Raw genomic sequence first — 17,444 nt, forward strand, 5'->3', positions numbered from 1 at the left:
ACAACCAGTCACGGAATGTGTGCAATCAGAACAGGTGGAAACCAGGGAGCCATATATGATTATAATCATGTCGCTTGTGGCCAGCTTGAAAGAGCTTTTCCAGGCGCGAAACGGTGTTAGTTGGTGCAGCGATGCGTCACAGGTAATAATATTTAAAAAAACGAATACATAACGAATTCGAAATGATTTTCAAAATTTTCAGGAAATAACCCTGCTTATACACCTCTTAGACGGATGGTCTGGTCGCCGATGGATTGCAAGATCGTCGATCTTTTGGGGGAACTGGACATCACAAACAATCGAGCACTTCGGCCAACGAAACATCATCGCAAGTGTTGGACTTGTTCAAGGAAATTCGGCCGCTAAAAGTGGACTGCCGCGGGGGACAATTGTGAAGAAAACTCCCACCCGGTTTCCGCATCCTGCTACAAAGTCAACACCAAATCCGACTTCCTGCTTCTGCTCATCATCGACGAAGCCTGTCGGAGATGGTGGTTTATTCCAGTATCCGGAAGTTGAGGGTGATTGATGAAGTGAGTTGGGCCCTTCCTGCATACAGGAAGCAACCCAGACTTCCCGTCCTCAATGCCAATGGATTTAATTTAATTACCATTGGGGTTGTTAAAAGAAAAATATTCGCAATGGTTTCGTGAATAAAGAATAAAGAAAATAATTGAAAATAGTTTCTTGATAATTTCAATAAATCCGAAAAAAAATCAAATCTATACCTATATCTAATATGAAATTAAAAAAAATTATTCCAGCACTAAGTTTTTTTTTTATTCTGAACCCCTCAATGATTTATTTTTCCAATAAAAACAAATTTTGTAATCCTCAACCAAATCTCGTTTTATTGTTTTGACAGAAATTTCGATTCATTTTTAAAAAAGGTGCATTTTAGTTTTCATCAAACGATAAGTTTAAATCGAATAGATGATTTTTGTCAGTGTTATCAAAAATATATTTGTGCTTTTTCCCAACCAAAATTTTTATTATTTTCGGCCGAAATCTTATTGTTTTCACAATATATTTTTCTGCGTGCTCAAGTAATGATTTCAAACCGTATTTCTAGGAACTAGTGAACCTTCACTGAAACAAATCAAATAATTAAAAAGCTGTACAATTGAAACAATTCACTTTTGAGAGCTGGTCGAAAGGTCAAAGTTAAACAATTTTAATTTTATCCGAAAACCTTTGATTATTTTGTCATCAGCAACAAATTTTCCTATTTTAAAAGGTGGTGTTCTATATGCGGTACTTTACTAATTTGAAGTTATGGCCAATTAATTTAACTTTATTCAACTTTAGTTTTATAAGTAATCAACTGCTGTTAAAGAATTCATATTACCTGGCACCACTTCTTAGGAGAAAAGTTCCACATGAGGCGGTTGCCCAGCTCTAACAACAGCATAAATGGCTGTCAGCATGTTGTCAACAAAGCATAACATTTTGGCGCGCTTTCCTAGCCTGCGGAGGCCTTTAGCAAGTACAGTCGACGGCATTCATTCAATTTTGTTGCATATAACCATCCCGTTTTCGATAAATACTGACTTTTACTAGTTTGTCCATTATTCATTGCGATTATCCTAAGAAATCCTTGAATTTTAGTTGTTTTTGTTACTTTTAACTCGCCCAGTGATATTTCTAGTAAATAATCATGGATGTTGCTGATGTTCACGTTGGCCAGCTACGCGTCAAGGATGAAGTGGGGATTCGTTGTCAAAAATTGTTCCAAGACTTTTTGGAAGAGTGAGTATCAAAATTTTTAAGATATTCTGGGGATTAATTTATTTTTTGTACATGTCTTAAAGTGATTTCAGCAGGAGAAAGTTTAAAAATAACCATTAATTTAAATGTTATTTTCATCAAGGTTCAAAGAGGATGGAGAAATTAAGTACCTGAGAACTGTAGCCGATCTGATCAATCCGGATCGATCAACTCTTGAAGTCAGCTTCGAGGATATTGAAAAGTACAATCAAAATTTGGCCACCACCATTATTGAGGAATATTATCGAATTTTCCCTTTCCTGTGCCAAGCCGTTTCTAATTTTGCCAAGGATCGTACCGAATTGAAGAAGGAAAAAGAATGTTATGTATCGTTTACTGACGTTCCAACGCGCCACAAAGTACGCGAATTGACTACATCTAAGATTGGAACACTGATTCGTATTTCCGGCCAAGTTGTACGCACGCATCCAGTGCATCCGGAACTTGTCACTGGGACATTTGTTTGCCTGGATTGCCAAACGGAAATACGGGATGTTGAACAACAATTTAAATATACTCTTCCAACTATCTGTCGTAATCCTGTATGCGCTAACCGTCGACGGTTTATGTTGGAAGTGGACAAATCTCAATTTATCGATTTCCAAAAGGTTCGAATCCAAGAAACGCAAGCAGAACTTCCCCGTGGATGTATTCCTCGATCAGTGGAAGTAATTTTGCGGTCAGAAATAGTAGAAACCGTTCAGGCTGGCGATCGTTATGATTTTACTGGCACGCTGATTGTTGTTCCCGACGTGGGAGCTTTGCAGATGCCAGGCGCTAAAGCCGAGATTGGATCGCGTCATAAGCAGGGTGACAACGCCGCTGAAGGTGTACGCGGATTGAAAGCTTTGGGAGTTCGTGATTTGAACTATAAAATGGCGTTCCTAGCCTGTTCGGTGCAGGCTACTTCTTCGCGATTCGGAGGAACAGATTTGCCAATGAGCGAAGTCACTGCCGAAGACATGAAAAAACACATGACCGATGCTGAATGGAACAAAGTGTACGAAATGTCAAGGGATCCAAAACTGTACCAGAACTTGATTACCAGTTTGTTCCCTTCAGTCTATGGCAACGACGAAGTCAAGCGAGGTATTCTGCTTATGTTGTTTGGAGGAGTTGCTAAAACTACACATGAAAGTGAGTTATATCTAGCTCTTAACAAATAATTTATTGAAATCATGTCATTTATTTCATTTCAGAAACAACACTTCGTGGTGACATCAACTGTTGCATTGTTGGAGATCCCAGTACAGCAAAATCACAGTTTTTAAAACAAGTTGCAGATTTTTCTCCTCGTGCGGTATACACTTCCGGAAAAGCGTCATCGGCTGCTGGTTTAACAGCTGCCGTCGTTAAAGATGAAGAAAGCTACGATTTTGTCATAGAAGCCGGAGCACTTATGTTAGCAGATAACGGCATTTGTTGCATCGATGAGTTTGATAAGATGGATCCTCACGACCAAGTGGCGATTCACGAGGCTATGGAACAGCAAACAATTTCGATAGCCAAAGCTGGAGTTCGTGCTACACTGAATGCAAGAACTTCGATTCTTGCTGCTGCTAATCCGATTGGCGGTCGTTATGACCGTTCAAAATCATTACAACAGAATATTCAATTGACTGCTCCCATTATGTCTCGTTTTGATTTGTTCTTCATCTTGGTGGATGAGTGCAATGAGGTTGTTGATTATGCTATCGCCAGAAAAATTGTTGATCTCCATTCCAATATTGAAGATCGGGTTGACATGGTTTATACAAGGGAAGAAGTTCTCCGATATATCATGTTTGCCCGTCAATTTAAGCCAATCATAACAAGTGACGCTTTGGAACTACTTGTTGAAAATTATGGTCATTTAAGACAACGTGATACCGGTACATCTGGCAAGAGTACTTGGCGTATAACTGTTCGGCAACTGGAGAGTATGATTCGTCTTAGCGAAGCAATGGCAAAATTAGAATGCAGCGAGGAAGTTACCGAAAAGCATGTCAAAGAAGCCTATCGTTTACTCAACAAATCGATCATTCGTGTTGAGCAGCCTGATATCCATCTAGATGACGAAGAAGATGCTGAACTTGCTCTGGCCATGGACGCTGAAGACGAAAGCACGCCCCTGCAAAATGGAAACGTTGAAAATGGTCACCACGAAAATGGACATGAAAATGGACACGATGCTCCGAAGAAAAAACTCACTTTGTCCTTCGAAGAGTATCGCAATCTTTCCAATATGCTGGTCATTCACATGCGTAGCGAAGAAGCTCGCTCGGAAGTGGAAGAGTCACAAAGCGAAGGTGTGAAGAAATCAGAACTCATCAACTGGTACCTGGAACAAGTGGGTGAACAAATCGAAACCGAAGAAGAACTTGTTGAGCGGAAAACGCTGATTGAAAAGGTTATCGATCGACTCATGTATCACGTATGTTTGATTATTTGTAAATTTTGGAAAAAGCTTTCCTAACGCATTTTTACCTTACAGGATCAAGTAATCATCCCTCTTAAAACTTCTACCCTCGGTGAGAAAGAGACTCAAGAAGAGGATCCTTTGTTGGTGGTGCACCCGAACTACATTGTTGAGACGTAATTTTGTTTTGTTTTACTCTGCAAACTGACTTATTGGAACAGTTTGATAATCTTTAATCTTAAGACATTAAATTGTAACTTTGTACACATATTAGATAAATATGTCTAATACGGTTAACTATAATCCGAACATTCCTCATCAATAGTTCTCTATGCGTGAAGTGTACAGTTTCTCTAACAAATCTACTCCAATAAAGAGTAACTAGTGTTGGTATTAGATTAGGGATACCATACGCACTGTTTTAAAAGTACATGTACTCTCTTTAGATCGAGAAATGGGTGTACTCCTCTTTTTTGTTTTTTGTTCCATATTATGGAGTTGTTTCACATTTTACGTAAGAATTTCGAAAGGAATACAACATACAAAAATTACTTTAACATTTTATTTTGATCATCATAGATTGTTAGTTGTTATAAACAGTGAGCGCGATAAGCGCCTTTGAGTATGCAACAAATCAATATGCACAAAATTTAGGTATAGTACAAGAATATTTTAAAAGAAAATTTATAATTAGTGTAATGTAAGTCACCTTATCTCCAAAACATTAACAGTTTTTGATTAAATTGATGGCCCTTATTCTGCGCCGCGCGTGACGTGTCTCGGTGTCACCAAAGATAGCACGAAATATGTACAGTAGAACCCCGCTGATCCGAGCTTCCGCGTTGTCCGAGCCAAAATTTTTTATCCGACATCTATTTAAAAATATGTTTTATCTTCGCGATATATTGTTAAGCTATTTAATTGACAGTTTAAAATCTGAATTTGCCAGAAAAGTAGAGTAAATAGAAAAAAAAAACGCCAGAATTATATGCAATACCAGCGCAAAAAATAGGGTTTGTCAATGTATTTCCTTTAATCCGAGGTTTCATCCCGCGACTACCTCAGGTTGGCGGGGTCCTACTGTACATCCTTTTGCATACCATCCGGTCGCAATGCTCAATCAATATATGAATCTTGGGTCAACCTGACGACTGGGATAACGCGAGAGCTCAGAAAACTGGAGTTCGGATAAACAGGGTTCTAGTGCTTAACGTTTCTCCTGACTTTTGGATAAATGATCTCAATTTACTCTTTTTGGTGTCGCGGGATATGGTAACCCTAACTAGATGCGCAAATCGCTCGATTGCCAAATGGAGATACCTAACCAGGAAGTAGGTAAAAAAAATAAGCCATCTTGTAGTATAAAATATTTAATTTAAAATAAACAGTTAAACCAATTCAATTTCGCCAAAAAAGTTAAATTACCTACGAATTAAAAAAATAAAATTTATTTGAAAAATAGTATTTCTATTCATATTCACACAAGTGGCCACACTTGGGACACTTGGAATTGTTGGTGAACCAGCGCTTTAAATGTTCCAAATGTCCACCGTGAGAGCACCCTTGGCACCAGGCGTAAAGGCCACGTACTACACCGTTGCACACACTGCACTTGGAGCTTTGTGCAGATCGACACTTTGAACAGTACCAGCCTGCAGAGTTCAAAAGGGGTCTTCCACAATCGCCACAGTTAGTGTGAACCGTGGTTGATTGTTGATTAAGTTCCGCCACTGAATGGATCCAGCTAAGGTTGATGATTTGAGTAGCTTCGTTCCACAACTGATGACGATGGAGTAGCTCTACGTACGACAGGAGCCAATTTTCATGAATAGTTTCGTCAATCTGCAAACTATGGCGCCTTTCACCGAGCGCAATAAGAATGCACGTGGAAGTTTGAACATCGCCAATTTCTGTTTGAAGCATAAGACAATCTGCTAACACCTGATGGGGTTCCCAGAGGGGTGGATTTGATAAATTGTTGTCCGATACCTTTAAGAAAGCAGGAGGATTTGGCGGAGGAGAACTCTCGGATGCATTTTCGGAACGCAACTCCTTTCTTGGTCGCGCCTGTAAATCGTGGGCATTCATTAGATTGGACGATGGAAAAGTATAATCTTTGATCAGGTCATGCGGGCCAGTGTAGAGAAAACCGTCTCGAAAACCTTTGATACAATTCACATTATCGAATGTTAGTTCCGTTTCTCCAAACACAAAATCACAGCATTGCGGATCAATATCAACAGATAACAGTTGACCTTTTCCCGATAGTAGTGTGTTGAGGTCATTCTTTGGATTCAGCAAGTCCAGTACATCATCAGTGCTGCTGACAGTTTGAGCGGTTGATCCGAGGTTGGGATTGCTTCCAGCTTTTTCATCACCTACCCTGCCAGAACTGGACTGATTGGAGTTTTGTGCCATCAAACGGTTAGAGTGACTAGCATTTGAATTTCTTTGTTCAAGTTTTAGATTAGCGATGGAAGTAAAAGAATACAACTGGCTGATAAAATTCCATAAAAAGCTTACATTCGTTTTGCCATACTTTTTAGCAACTGAAGCGTTGTGGGTACAAATTTCAACTAAGGTGAGGCCAGTTAATATATATTCTCTAGCGCATCCTTTTAATGCATTGAAGTCTTTCAGTAGTGATGTTTTAGTTATATCTTTCGAGCTCGGAGAGGGAGTTTTGGTTTGAAAATGAAACATGCTAGACTTGGCGAGATGGAATTGATCTGTCGAAGGTGGTGTCTTCTGTCTGCTACCAAGCAGCATCGTCTTTTGAATTGGAGGCGGAGTCGGTGGCCCAACCAGTTTCATTTTGTATGCGTACAAGAGATCACCTTTGTAATTGAAACTTGCTCCTTGAGGATTAGCTTTGATGGCTGGACGTGATGCATCTTTAAACACGTGTTTGAAAATGGTAGAATCCTTACTGGTAGACAGCAAAACGTGCGAGTCGTTCCCCTTGAAGGCAATTCCAGTCGTTACATTCGAGTGTTCGTTGAAGGATGCGTAAGGTATAAAAGGTCTTCTAACGTCCCATATGTAGATACTGTTGTCAACCACCAGAGCACAACTGGCAATATGGTACATTTTATCTGGGCGCCATCGTACACGTCCGACGACGGCTATTGTGTGGATACTGTACTCGAGGGATACATTTTTGGGATTGTCTAGTGATGAGTTTTTAGGGTTCGTGTTCCAAATCTAGAAACAATGAGAAAAGATACATTAGAGTTTGAGCAATTGTTGAAATAACTCAAAATCTTAATTAACCTTAATTTGCTTATCTCTGCTGCCAGTTGCCACCCACTGTTGTTGGGGATGCCAATCACAGGTGTAGATTGGTCCACTATGAGCAGTAAATTGCGAGGTGCACCGATCGTTTTTTCGGATGTCCCACAGCTGTACAGTTCCGTTCTCAGAAACAGCTGCAAAGGTGTTCGGGGCATGTGGGCTAAACTTTACATCGCGAACGCTTTCCGAGTTGCTGGAATAGGTATTGATGGCCTTATCTGATCGCAAATCGAAGCATTTGATGGTTCCATCCTGCGAGCCAGAGATGAGTAAATTTGCCTCTGTCCCATGGAAAGCTACAGAATGAGCCGTTCTTTCATGTTCATTGTACACAAGAAGCTGCTTTTGGCGACCAAATCTGGACAAGTCCCAAACCGACACAACTCCGTTTGTAGCTGCCGTGGCTAAAATGTTCGAATCTAGTGCACTCCAAGCTACGTCATTTGACGAGTAGCTCAGATTTTGGTTCTTTCCGCCACGCATGTTGCAGACTTCGGTGAAGCCATCATTTTCAATGGAGAAAACCTTAAGAACTTCATGTTTCTTTTAATAAGTATTCTTGCATACCAAATTTGAATAATCCATACTACTTACGACTTCGCCCAGCTACAGCAATTTGGGTACACTCTCGGTTTAACGCCAGAGCATTGGCGTGGCCATCTTGGCATATTCGTATCGAGCAGGTTGTTTCATCGTTCATTATAACTGACTTTAATGAACGATCCAGTTGATATTAATATTTTAAATAGTAAATTGGTTAACAGGTAAAATGCGGCAAGTTTTGTTATCTGTGTTTGTTGATATTCTAATCTACACGTTCATTTAAAAACAAAGTCACTCGGTTGGTTTTAAACCAAAATGTACATTTCAGACACTCTGACTAAAACATCTATTAAGGCCCTTATTCTGCGCCGCGCGTGACGTGATGATTGTCACCTCACCTCGGAGTCACCGTGAGATTTGTCGCCTTATTCCCGGAGTCGATACGGGTAAAGTGACAGAGGTTCATTCTAGGTGAGTGACCGAATGAGCACATCTGTCAAAATGGTAGAATTTGTTCTGTATTGATTTTTTTTGGCTCGCAATTCGAATTTTCCGAGCTAATTTTCCAAGTTTTTTGTGATAATTCCGGTCTGTAACTAGTCACCAACGGGTCGTAAGGTGACAGCAAGCAACCAACAGAAAAAAAACGGGCATTATTGTGCGCCCTAAGTGAAAACGCAGAATTCGGAATTCGCATTGAAAAGCACAACAAAAAAAGCACAACAATCGTAGCTGCTGCTTCAACCAGCCGGGTCACAAAAGGCGGATTTTATCGCGGGACATCGCGAAAGGCGTGGGATACTGCGAGTGAGGAAGAATTGTTTAGAGCAGGACTGCGAAGCCGAACCTTTAATTTGTCCGAAATCACCACTACTCGGTGCAAGTGAAATTTCCCCCCAGCGACGGGAATCGAATAAAATGGAGTGAAGTGCTATAGAAGTGTGTTTTTTTTTATCATGTTGAATATTAACAGTTAAATAAAATTAACCTTCGCCCAATTTTATATGCTTGAACTTATTAATAACGTCGTTAAAAAACCCGATTTAATACACTTGACAGTGGATTGTAGCCTTTCTTACAGCCTGTAAATTATATTTGGGTATATATGGCACAAAATGAATTATGAATTATGATTAATGAATTTCATACGCAGTAAATCCAAAAACAATGTAGGAAATAAAGATTCAAAGTTTTTAATAGGATAAAAGTATTTTTAATATTATCATAATTTCCATATCAATAACATTATTTGCAACTAATTGGAGATTTTTGAATGACTAGATTCTGGAATATCTTGTATGATTCCGTTTCTATGACATTATAATCTAACTCAATTTACTCCTTTTGGAGTTACAGCATATGGTAACTTCAAAATGGAAGGGGTATAAAAATTAAGAATACTATTTCAAAAAAGATGCCTGACCATGTATTTTAAATTATTCAACCTCTCAAGTAATGGAAACAAATGCATAGATAAATTTATTGGATAAAATTTCAATTGCTAGAGAAAAATACGATACCGAAACGTAAAAAATCAGCAGAATTAATTTTGAGATCGCAATATTTTTGATTTTGTCAATTTTGCCATTTTTGTCTGTTTTGACACTTTTTTCACTTTCGTCAGTTTTGTCAAATTTTTCAATTTTATCAATTTTATAATTTTTTTTCTATTTTGTCAATAATGTCAATTTTATCAATTTTCATGATTTTGTCAACATTGTTATTTTAGTCTATTTTGTAAATTTTCATGATTTTGGCAATTTCAGTCAGTTTAATCAATTCTGTCCATTTTGTCAATCTAGTCAAATTTGTCAGTTTTATCAATTTTGTCAATCAATTGTATTTGTCGATTTTGTCATCGTCAATGTAAATTGTCGATTATGTCAATTTTTTCAATTTTGTCAATTTGGTCAATTTTGGCAATTTAGCCAGTTTAATCAATCTTGTCAACTTTGTTAGTTTTAACAATTTTGTTAGTTTAGTGAATTTTGTCGATTTTGTCTTAGTCAATTTTGTCAGTACTATCAATTTTGTCAATTTTGTTAATTTTGTTAGTCATGTCAATTTAAAAAAAAAAATATTTTGTCAACTTTGGCAATTCTGTCAATTTTCATGATTTTTTCAACATTGTTAGTTCAGTCAATTTTGTCAGTTTTCTCGATTTTGTCGATTTTGTCATTTTTGTCAATTTTCATGATTTTGTCAACCTTGTCAATTTTGTCAATTTAGTGATTTTTCTCAAATTTGTCATTGTCAAATTGGCCAATTTTTCAATTTTGTCAATTTTCATCGATTTTGTGAAGTTGGTCAATCTTGTCGATTTGTCAATCTTGTCAATTTTTATGAATTTGGTCAATTGGGTCAATTTTTTAATTTTGCCAGTTCAATCAATCTTGTCAATTTTGTCAACTTTGTCAATTTTGTCAATCTTGTCAGTTTTATCAATCTTGTCAATTTGGTCAGTTTTGTCAATTTTGACAATTAAGTGAGTTTTGTCGATTTTGTCATCGTCATATTGGTAAATTTTTTGTCAACTTTGTCAGTTTTGTCATTTTAATCAAATCATTGAATTATGTCAAGTTTGTCAACTTCTTCAATTTTGTCAAATTGTTCTATTTTTTCCATGCTTCAAACTCTACTATGGAGGGCTTGGTGGCGCTACTGTTTGGTTGTTATTTTCCATCGGTCTCAGCAAGTGAAAGTTCGGATTGACTTCCAAGCCGTCATCGTTTTTCTAGACACCAACCCCAACAAAAAGAACGCAACAATTGCACTGGTTTTTCGATGCGAACGAAAAGTTTTCATCGCGCAACGTTAGATCTGGAGAGAGGAAGATAAAAAGGAACAAAAAAAAAACTAGCCCGAGAGCTTAAAGCTCGAGAGGATTCAGTAGCATTTGTCCTATTGGATTCAATTTGCTTCTACGGGCGAAATTCTCTCCTGTCGTTCGTGCTTAGAAAAAGCTTCCTGAGCACGAACGGTACGTGAGAAGATGAGATGGTGTGCATATATCGTTCGCGTTCCCGTGTCGTTTTCCCCTTCTCAGAGCAAGCTGTGATTGAGAATCTAACGTTGGACTTACCATCACTATAGAAATATGCGATGTGGGGGTCTAGTCCTTAGGCTTGAGTCATTCAATTTCGGGGTTGTACCTCATGGTGCAATCCCTTTTAAGGAAATCTAATTTTGGGTGTAAAGCTCAGAATTAATTTTTGTTTCCGGTTTTCCAATCGGTTGACTGGTATTTTAAGATTAACTCTTTCGCTTGTTAAATTTAAATCAAAACAACTTAGTTTGACTGACATTTATGTTTGTCAATCGATTGGAGACGCCCTCTGTTTTCCTTATGCGGAATTATACGGAGTGAGAGCGTACCCAGTGCTTGTCGCGCCATGTTTTCGATAATCTTGATTTTAGTGATTGCTGGTTGTGGCTAGCAAGCCAAATGGCCACGTTTTTTGGAGTGATGATTTTTGATAATTACTATGAAAAAAATATTTTCAAACTATTTTGTAATTTTTTCTTTCTTTTATAGGTTGAAGAAGAAAAAAAATCAAATTTTTCAAGATAAAAATCATTTTTATTGTACTGCTCAGTTTCACAAAAACGTCGAGAACAAAGTTTACAAAAATTCACACAAATACACACAAATACACAGACATCATCAGAACTCGTCGAGCTGATTCGATAGGTACCTATAAAGGTATATCTAAGACCCATAATTAATGATCTCTCAAATCGACCGATAACTATACCTTTCTGAAAGAAAGGCAAAAAATTGTTTCGCTGTATGAATAAATTTAAAAATTCAAATATGAAAGTGAATTTTTCTTTATTGATTCTTAAACTATCTTAAATATTACGCATAAACCCACGTGAATCGTCATCATAAATGTTGATCGTGGTTTGATTTTTATTTATTCATTATGTGTATAGCACAAAACTGAATAGCGACAGTATACTATATAGAAATTCTAGGCGACGGTTTTGCTATTTTAATTGCTTCCAGTCACAGGTCTCGCATGTTGCATGGGAGAATCGAGACATACGTCTCAAAGCTCCCGGACAAAATGAACGATCTGCGATTATTTTTTCAGCAACTGTTTACCTAGGGTGAACTTTGCCTTAATAGTTGAAAAAACAACAGGAAGACGTTGACGATTGAATCTTTTAAGTTGCGACATTAACGCAACACGTCTGAAATTTTGAATTTCATGTTAAACTTGCACCCTCACTTTAAAACCCGCAAATTGCTGCGCTAAATATATTGATGTGATATAAAATAAAAATGTATTTTTTGTTAGGATTAATGTGTATTGTAACTATGAGTAACGTAATGTAAAGATTTCCTTATCACATCCCTAGTTTGCGTATGTAATTATGTCCGCCAAGAGAGAATAATACCAAAAAAAGCTACACGCTAGGATGTTTAATTTTCATCGTCCTCAATCTTTGGCGCCAGGTAGTACCGAATGTGTCCCAGATCCGTAATTTTATATTCTACAACCAATGGAACATCAGCCGACATGGAAAGCTGAACCTGGCTGGACAGAGGGGTAGCTTTGGTGAACGAGTTCAAGTACCGGCAAGCGAAAGTGAGTGTGACTGGTTCTTGCATTTCAATAATGACGGCTTCTTCTTCTTTTTCAACAGACGATGTCTGTGCCAGCTTGATATTGGCAGATCCTGCATCTCCGGAAGCTGAGAATTTAACACCTGCCATAGGAAAAAAGTTATAATAATCTTAAAACAACGATTTAAGGAGTATATTACCTTCTTTGGTGCAGGAAATGACTACTGATTCCCCAAATTGAGACAGATCACGGCAGATACGAGCGAATTCCATTGCTGGCATACGAACAACGCAAGCATAGTCAGTTTCTGGGATTCCGAGATGTTCCTGATCAAGATTCATGAGTTTCATTTCATAGTCGGAAACTTTTTCTTGGTTTGCTGATTCAAACATAAAAGTGACGGTATCGGCGTTGTCCTGAGCTTTCATGGTTACTGTGTCATCATTGTTAGCACACTTCATGATCTTGGACATGTTGGCAAGATTCATACCCATGGACAAATTACGATCGCATCGATATTTATCAAATCCGTCCGACCGAAGGGAAAGTGAAACCAAAGACACGTGTGAATTGTCCATGGCTTGCAACTGGATACCCGAATCGCTGCAATCGAATGTGGCCTCATTCAACAGATCCTTAACGGCATCTAGGACCTTCTTGAGGGTGGTGCTGGAAATAAGGCGTGCCTCAAACATTTTTGTGCCTAGAAATAAAAATTAATTATTAATTGGTCCGATGTGAGTAAAGGATTACAAGAACTAACTTTTTGAGATATAATTATTGGAAAACAACACTAAAATTGGTCTTCAAGATTTTGCAAGCTGGACTTCGCGTCTGTACTTGAATGGAGACGGAGTTTAAATGAATGAATTGAAAATTTTCGTGGGAAATTTCCGATGATGCCGATAGAAAATAGGCGCCAAATGAAACAACGAAGACATCTGTCAACAGTTCCAACATATGTTCCACACTTGCAAATTAGAGCTGGGCGCTACGGAGATACACGAAAGTAAAGTATAATAGAAATTGCTTTATTTCTTTTTTTTAGTGTAAAATCAAAACATTCATATCTTGTTCGTTGCGTTTTTTTTATCATGGATTTTAACACGATGTCATTCATCTCTCAAATTGGATTTCGTACAATGTTTTGCAGACGCAGTTATCTTTACAAATTTTATCAACAAGCGGCGAGCGTGTAAAAAATGACACATTTTAGAAATACTTGACAACTTGCATTTATTTATGCCATTGTTGATAGATTATAAAATGAGCAGTCCAAGATAATTCAAACTAATTCTCAAAATGTCGTTTCTCATCAATACTAGACGGAGAAGGGAGCACGCTTGTAGCTACCGTGTTTTTCTTTTTGAAGTTTGGAGTAGAGATCTCAGATGGTTTCGGTTAAAAGCAGTGCACATGGACGCAATATATATCAATAGGGCACTGAGGATGAGAGGGGTGGAACTGCTCAAAGCTACTTTCGAGAGAACACGCGTGAACATTGTTGATGGCCTAGATTTACCATACATTTTTCTAATTTGTTGATTTGAGCTGTTAAAAAGCTTGCCCCTTTTCGCACTGAGTCAAGCGTTTAGAATTTAGATCTAATGCAATCATTTTAAGCTTTTCTCGCAAACGTTTGATACAAAGCTCGTGTATTGGTCGCTTTCGTTGCATAACTGTCAGGCGCAAATGTTTCGACGACATCGGTCTTGAAGCCGCTTTTACTCATATTCATTTCGCCTTTCGTTATGCAGCTGTAAAGAGGTGCAAACTATCGACAGTTTATGAAAGAACAACTTTGCTTGAAATTAAATTCTTGGAAAAAAAACCGACAAACTTTATTCGAGTTTGCTAATTTAATACGAAAAACACATGATAAAAGATGGGTTGTCGTATTTAATTCTTCGTGAACTACTTGGTCGTTTCTTTTACACAACGTCTTAAACTTTTTTTGTTTTCTTTTCTACCTGTTAACAATAAGATTTGTTCATTCATTTAATTTTGTGGCGAAAACCGAATTAGATGCCATCGACAAGCTTTCGAAAATGCTAATAACAACGTGGTTATCTAACTATTGGATGAAATGTCGAGGATTGTGAAAATAGTCCGTTTCATAAGATGGTAATATTGAGAAATGCAAACAAAAAAAATTTCCTTGTATGCGAGGAAAAGATTGCTGGAAAGACCAGCAAACTCAATTTCTGGAAAAACAGCAATCTTTAAACAGATTTTCTAGAAACCCACAAATGTTCTGATCAGATTGATTTCTCTCAGAAATTTTGTTTTTTATCCATATTTTCCAAAGTCCAAACTTTCCACATGCTTTGGTATACATAAATTTAAATTGCCTAAAAATTTAACCGTTTACGCGTACTTTTCCTGAATGTTGAAGTAGCTATCCTGCCGAAATTAAAAACTAAATAAGTCTGTAAAATAAGAAAAACATTGTCAGCTTTCTTGTCAAATTCATGATAATCAATCTACTTTCAGAATGATTCGCTTAGGGTTTTTTTTTTCTATTGGACATCAAACTTCGAGCTCTTTTTTTCTTCTTCTTCTTTTTAATTGTGGATTGTGGAAATCCACGATTGGATTGGTGACAATGACCATATATCCAGCGGTGCTCTTTATTTGATCGGTTGTTACGTTATCGGACAGAGTTTTGTTTTGTTAGGTTGCTAATAGTTTTACAAGTTCATCTTTGAAAGTTTAAGGAATTCTACAATTTCTTTTAAAAGCAATGTTTCTTTTGTCTTGAGTAAGTCTGAAATGTTGTTGAATTTGCCATCGAAGTTGAATTGTTTTCGAAGGTCGTTGTATAGGTTGCAATTCAGGATAATGTGTTCTGCGGTTTCAGGTTGATCACATTGTTCGCAGTTTGGGCTGTCTGCTAGTCGCATCTTGTGAAGCCAATATTTACTGTAATCATGTCCGGCCATGATTCGGTTGAGAGTTCGCGTTTCGGTGTTTGTAGGATCTAGTTTATGATGCCATGGTCTCTCAGAAAAGTGCGGTTGTATGCTGAAAAACTTGAGTCCTTTCGAGAGTTCTTCTGCATAACTTTTGTACCAGTCGTTTGCATGGTTCTGTTTAATTCTCTCAAAATAAAGATATGAATCTTTGAGTAAAATCGGGTTTTGTAGCAATTCTATATCATTCGTTTCGGCTCCTTTTTTGGCTAGCTCATCTGCTATGTCGTTCCCTGGAAGGTCGATATGGCTGGGAACCCATTGAATATGTATATTCAGTTCTTTGCAGGACTTGAGGATTCCGTCGATGATTTCGCTGCGATAAGTTTGGTTTAGGTTGTTTTCGAGCATTGTACAAGATGACAATGAGTCCGTAAGGATAACAGCTTTTTCTAACCGTGCTTTACGTATTTCCACTGTTGCGATGTTGATAGCTATAAGTTCTGCCGTCATAATGCATGTTTCTCTAGCAAGTGCCAAGGAAATTCTTCGTTTTCTGGACTCTATATAAACTCCAATTCCACATCGTTCACCCATCTTGGATGCGTCGGTATAGATTCGATGAAATTGTTTGTATTTACTGTTGAGCAGGCCCAACACGTTTTGTTTTAATACTCGAGGGTTTACATTAATTTTCGAGCAACGTATTCCTATATTTGTGGAGATGTTTGTTTCTATTTTTTCCGTTTTAACCACCGGACTGATGCTCCTGAATGTTGCGGAACCTGTTGGACTTAACGATGATGCCAAACAGATGCGCTGGGAGAACACTCGGAAGCGGACAAAGGGAAAAAACGCCGGAGAGCAAACGACCGAACCGTGGGATACTTTCGGGGAGAAAAAGAAACACACGTCTTAACACGTTAGGCGATTTATTGTAACTGACAAAGAAGAGCTAACAGGGTAGCCAGAAAGTTTTCTCTACACGACTAACATAGAATAGGCACAAAGGTGTTCATCCAATCCCAACACTCCTCCTGGATGAATACCGTCACTGAAATCCTATCTTGTTCAAGAACTTAGTCTGTTTGGCTGGTCCGACTGGTTTAGTTAAAGCGTCGGCAGCCATTTTCTCACTAGGACAATACTTCAAGTCTATGGTTTTACTCTCACATAACTCACGGATGAAATGACGTTTTGTGTCAATGTGTTTCACCCTACCACTACACCTCTCTGACTTGGCGAAACTCAGGCAACCCATGTTGTCCTCGTACACAACTGTCGGATTTCTCTCCGTCTCCTCCAACTCTTGTAGCAATCTTCTCAGCCATATCACTTCCTGGCAGGCCAAGGACAAGGCATTGTACTCGGCCTCCAGTGATGAAAGAGCAACTGCATCTTGCCCCTTGCTGGTCCAGCTGACGGGGCCTCCTCCGTAGAAAAAGATGAAACCGCTGGTCGAACGCCGGGTGCGTCTATCACCGGCCCAGTCCGAATCCGAGAAACCTTCCAGGTTCCATCTCCCTGGTCCGTAGCGTAACTTGAAGTTCTTCGTTCCCTTCAAGTACTGCAGCACGCGCCGTGCTGCGCTCCAGTCACTGTTATTCGGTTCACTCACTTTGCGACCTAGTAGACTGACACTCAGAGACAAATCAGGTCTTGCATTGACGGCAAGATATAACAGCGCGCCAATCAAGCTCCTATACAGCGTGGTATCTTCGAATGGTTTGCTCAGGTCATTCTCTGCAATATACCCGGGGTCCATTGGTGTTTTTACTGCATGGCAGTCCACCATCTTGAATTTTCGAAGCATGTACTCAATGTATTGAGTAAGTCGCAATGAGTAACAACCGTCTTGTTTGTCTATCTCGTAGCCGAGGAAATGATGGAGTTGACCAAGCGATGTGACTTCAAATTGGTCTCTAAGCTTCTTGTAGACATCATCAATTTCTTTCT

At 38.4% G+C, this 17,444-nt stretch overlaps 4 protein-coding genes across 6 annotated transcripts; 2 read left to right on the top strand and 2 right to left on the bottom strand.

The window, feature by feature from the left end:
- LOC129749965 (uncharacterized) lies at window positions 1-682 on the top strand. Its single transcript, XM_055745120.1, has 2 exons — window positions 1-142; window positions 203-682. Exons 1-2 carry the CDS (start codon window positions 56-58, stop codon window positions 527-529), a joined length of 414 nt encoding a protein of 137 aa, XP_055601095.1. The 5' UTR covers window positions 1-55; the 3' UTR covers window positions 530-682.
- Window positions 683-1,461: 779 nt separating this feature from the next.
- On the top strand, window positions 1,462-4,444 carry LOC129747305 (DNA replication licensing factor Mcm6). Of its 2 annotated transcripts, none has more exons than XM_055741451.1 (4): window positions 1,462-1,749; window positions 1,812-2,904; window positions 2,967-4,180; window positions 4,241-4,444. In XM_055741451.1, exons 2-4 carry the CDS (start codon window positions 1,854-1,856, stop codon window positions 4,343-4,345), a joined length of 2,370 nt encoding a protein of 789 aa, XP_055597426.1. In that variant the 5' UTR covers window positions 1,462-1,749; window positions 1,812-1,853; the 3' UTR covers window positions 4,346-4,444. The 2 variants fall into 2 exon arrangements, with proteins under 2 accessions (XP_055597426.1, XP_055597425.1); XM_055741450.1 differs by having other exon boundaries at window positions 1,463-1,749; window positions 1,871-2,904.
- A 338-nt stretch (window positions 4,445-4,782) lies between these two features.
- LOC129747306 (GATOR complex protein WDR24) lies at window positions 4,783-8,253 on the bottom strand. 2 transcript variants are annotated; one of them, XM_055741452.1, is made up of 3 exons: window positions 8,054-8,253; window positions 7,439-7,992; window positions 4,783-7,369 (listed from the first exon to the last, which is right to left on the bottom strand). In XM_055741452.1, the coding sequence occupies exons 1-3, from the start codon at window positions 8,157-8,159 to the stop codon at window positions 5,633-5,635; spliced, it is 2,397 nt and encodes a 798-aa protein (XP_055597427.1). In that variant the 5' UTR covers window positions 8,160-8,253; the 3' UTR covers window positions 4,783-5,632. The 2 variants fall into 2 exon arrangements, with proteins under 2 accessions (XP_055597427.1, XP_055597428.1); XM_055741453.1 differs by having other exon boundaries at window positions 8,047-8,143.
- A 4,026-nt stretch (window positions 8,254-12,279) lies between these two features.
- On the bottom strand, window positions 12,280-13,494 carry LOC129746645 (proliferating cell nuclear antigen). Its single transcript, XM_055740437.1, has 3 exons — window positions 13,340-13,494; window positions 12,776-13,279; window positions 12,280-12,718 (listed from the first exon to the last, which is right to left on the bottom strand). Exons 2-3 carry the CDS (start codon window positions 13,269-13,271, stop codon window positions 12,432-12,434), a joined length of 783 nt encoding a protein of 260 aa, XP_055596412.1. The 5' UTR covers window positions 13,272-13,279; window positions 13,340-13,494; the 3' UTR covers window positions 12,280-12,431.
- Window positions 13,495-17,444: the final 3,950 nt, after the last annotated feature.

Source organism: Uranotaenia lowii, chromosome 2 (assembly GCF_029784155.1).
Source record: "Uranotaenia lowii strain MFRU-FL chromosome 2, ASM2978415v1, whole genome shotgun sequence".
Taxonomy (NCBI): domain Eukaryota; kingdom Metazoa; phylum Arthropoda; class Insecta; order Diptera; family Culicidae; genus Uranotaenia; species Uranotaenia lowii.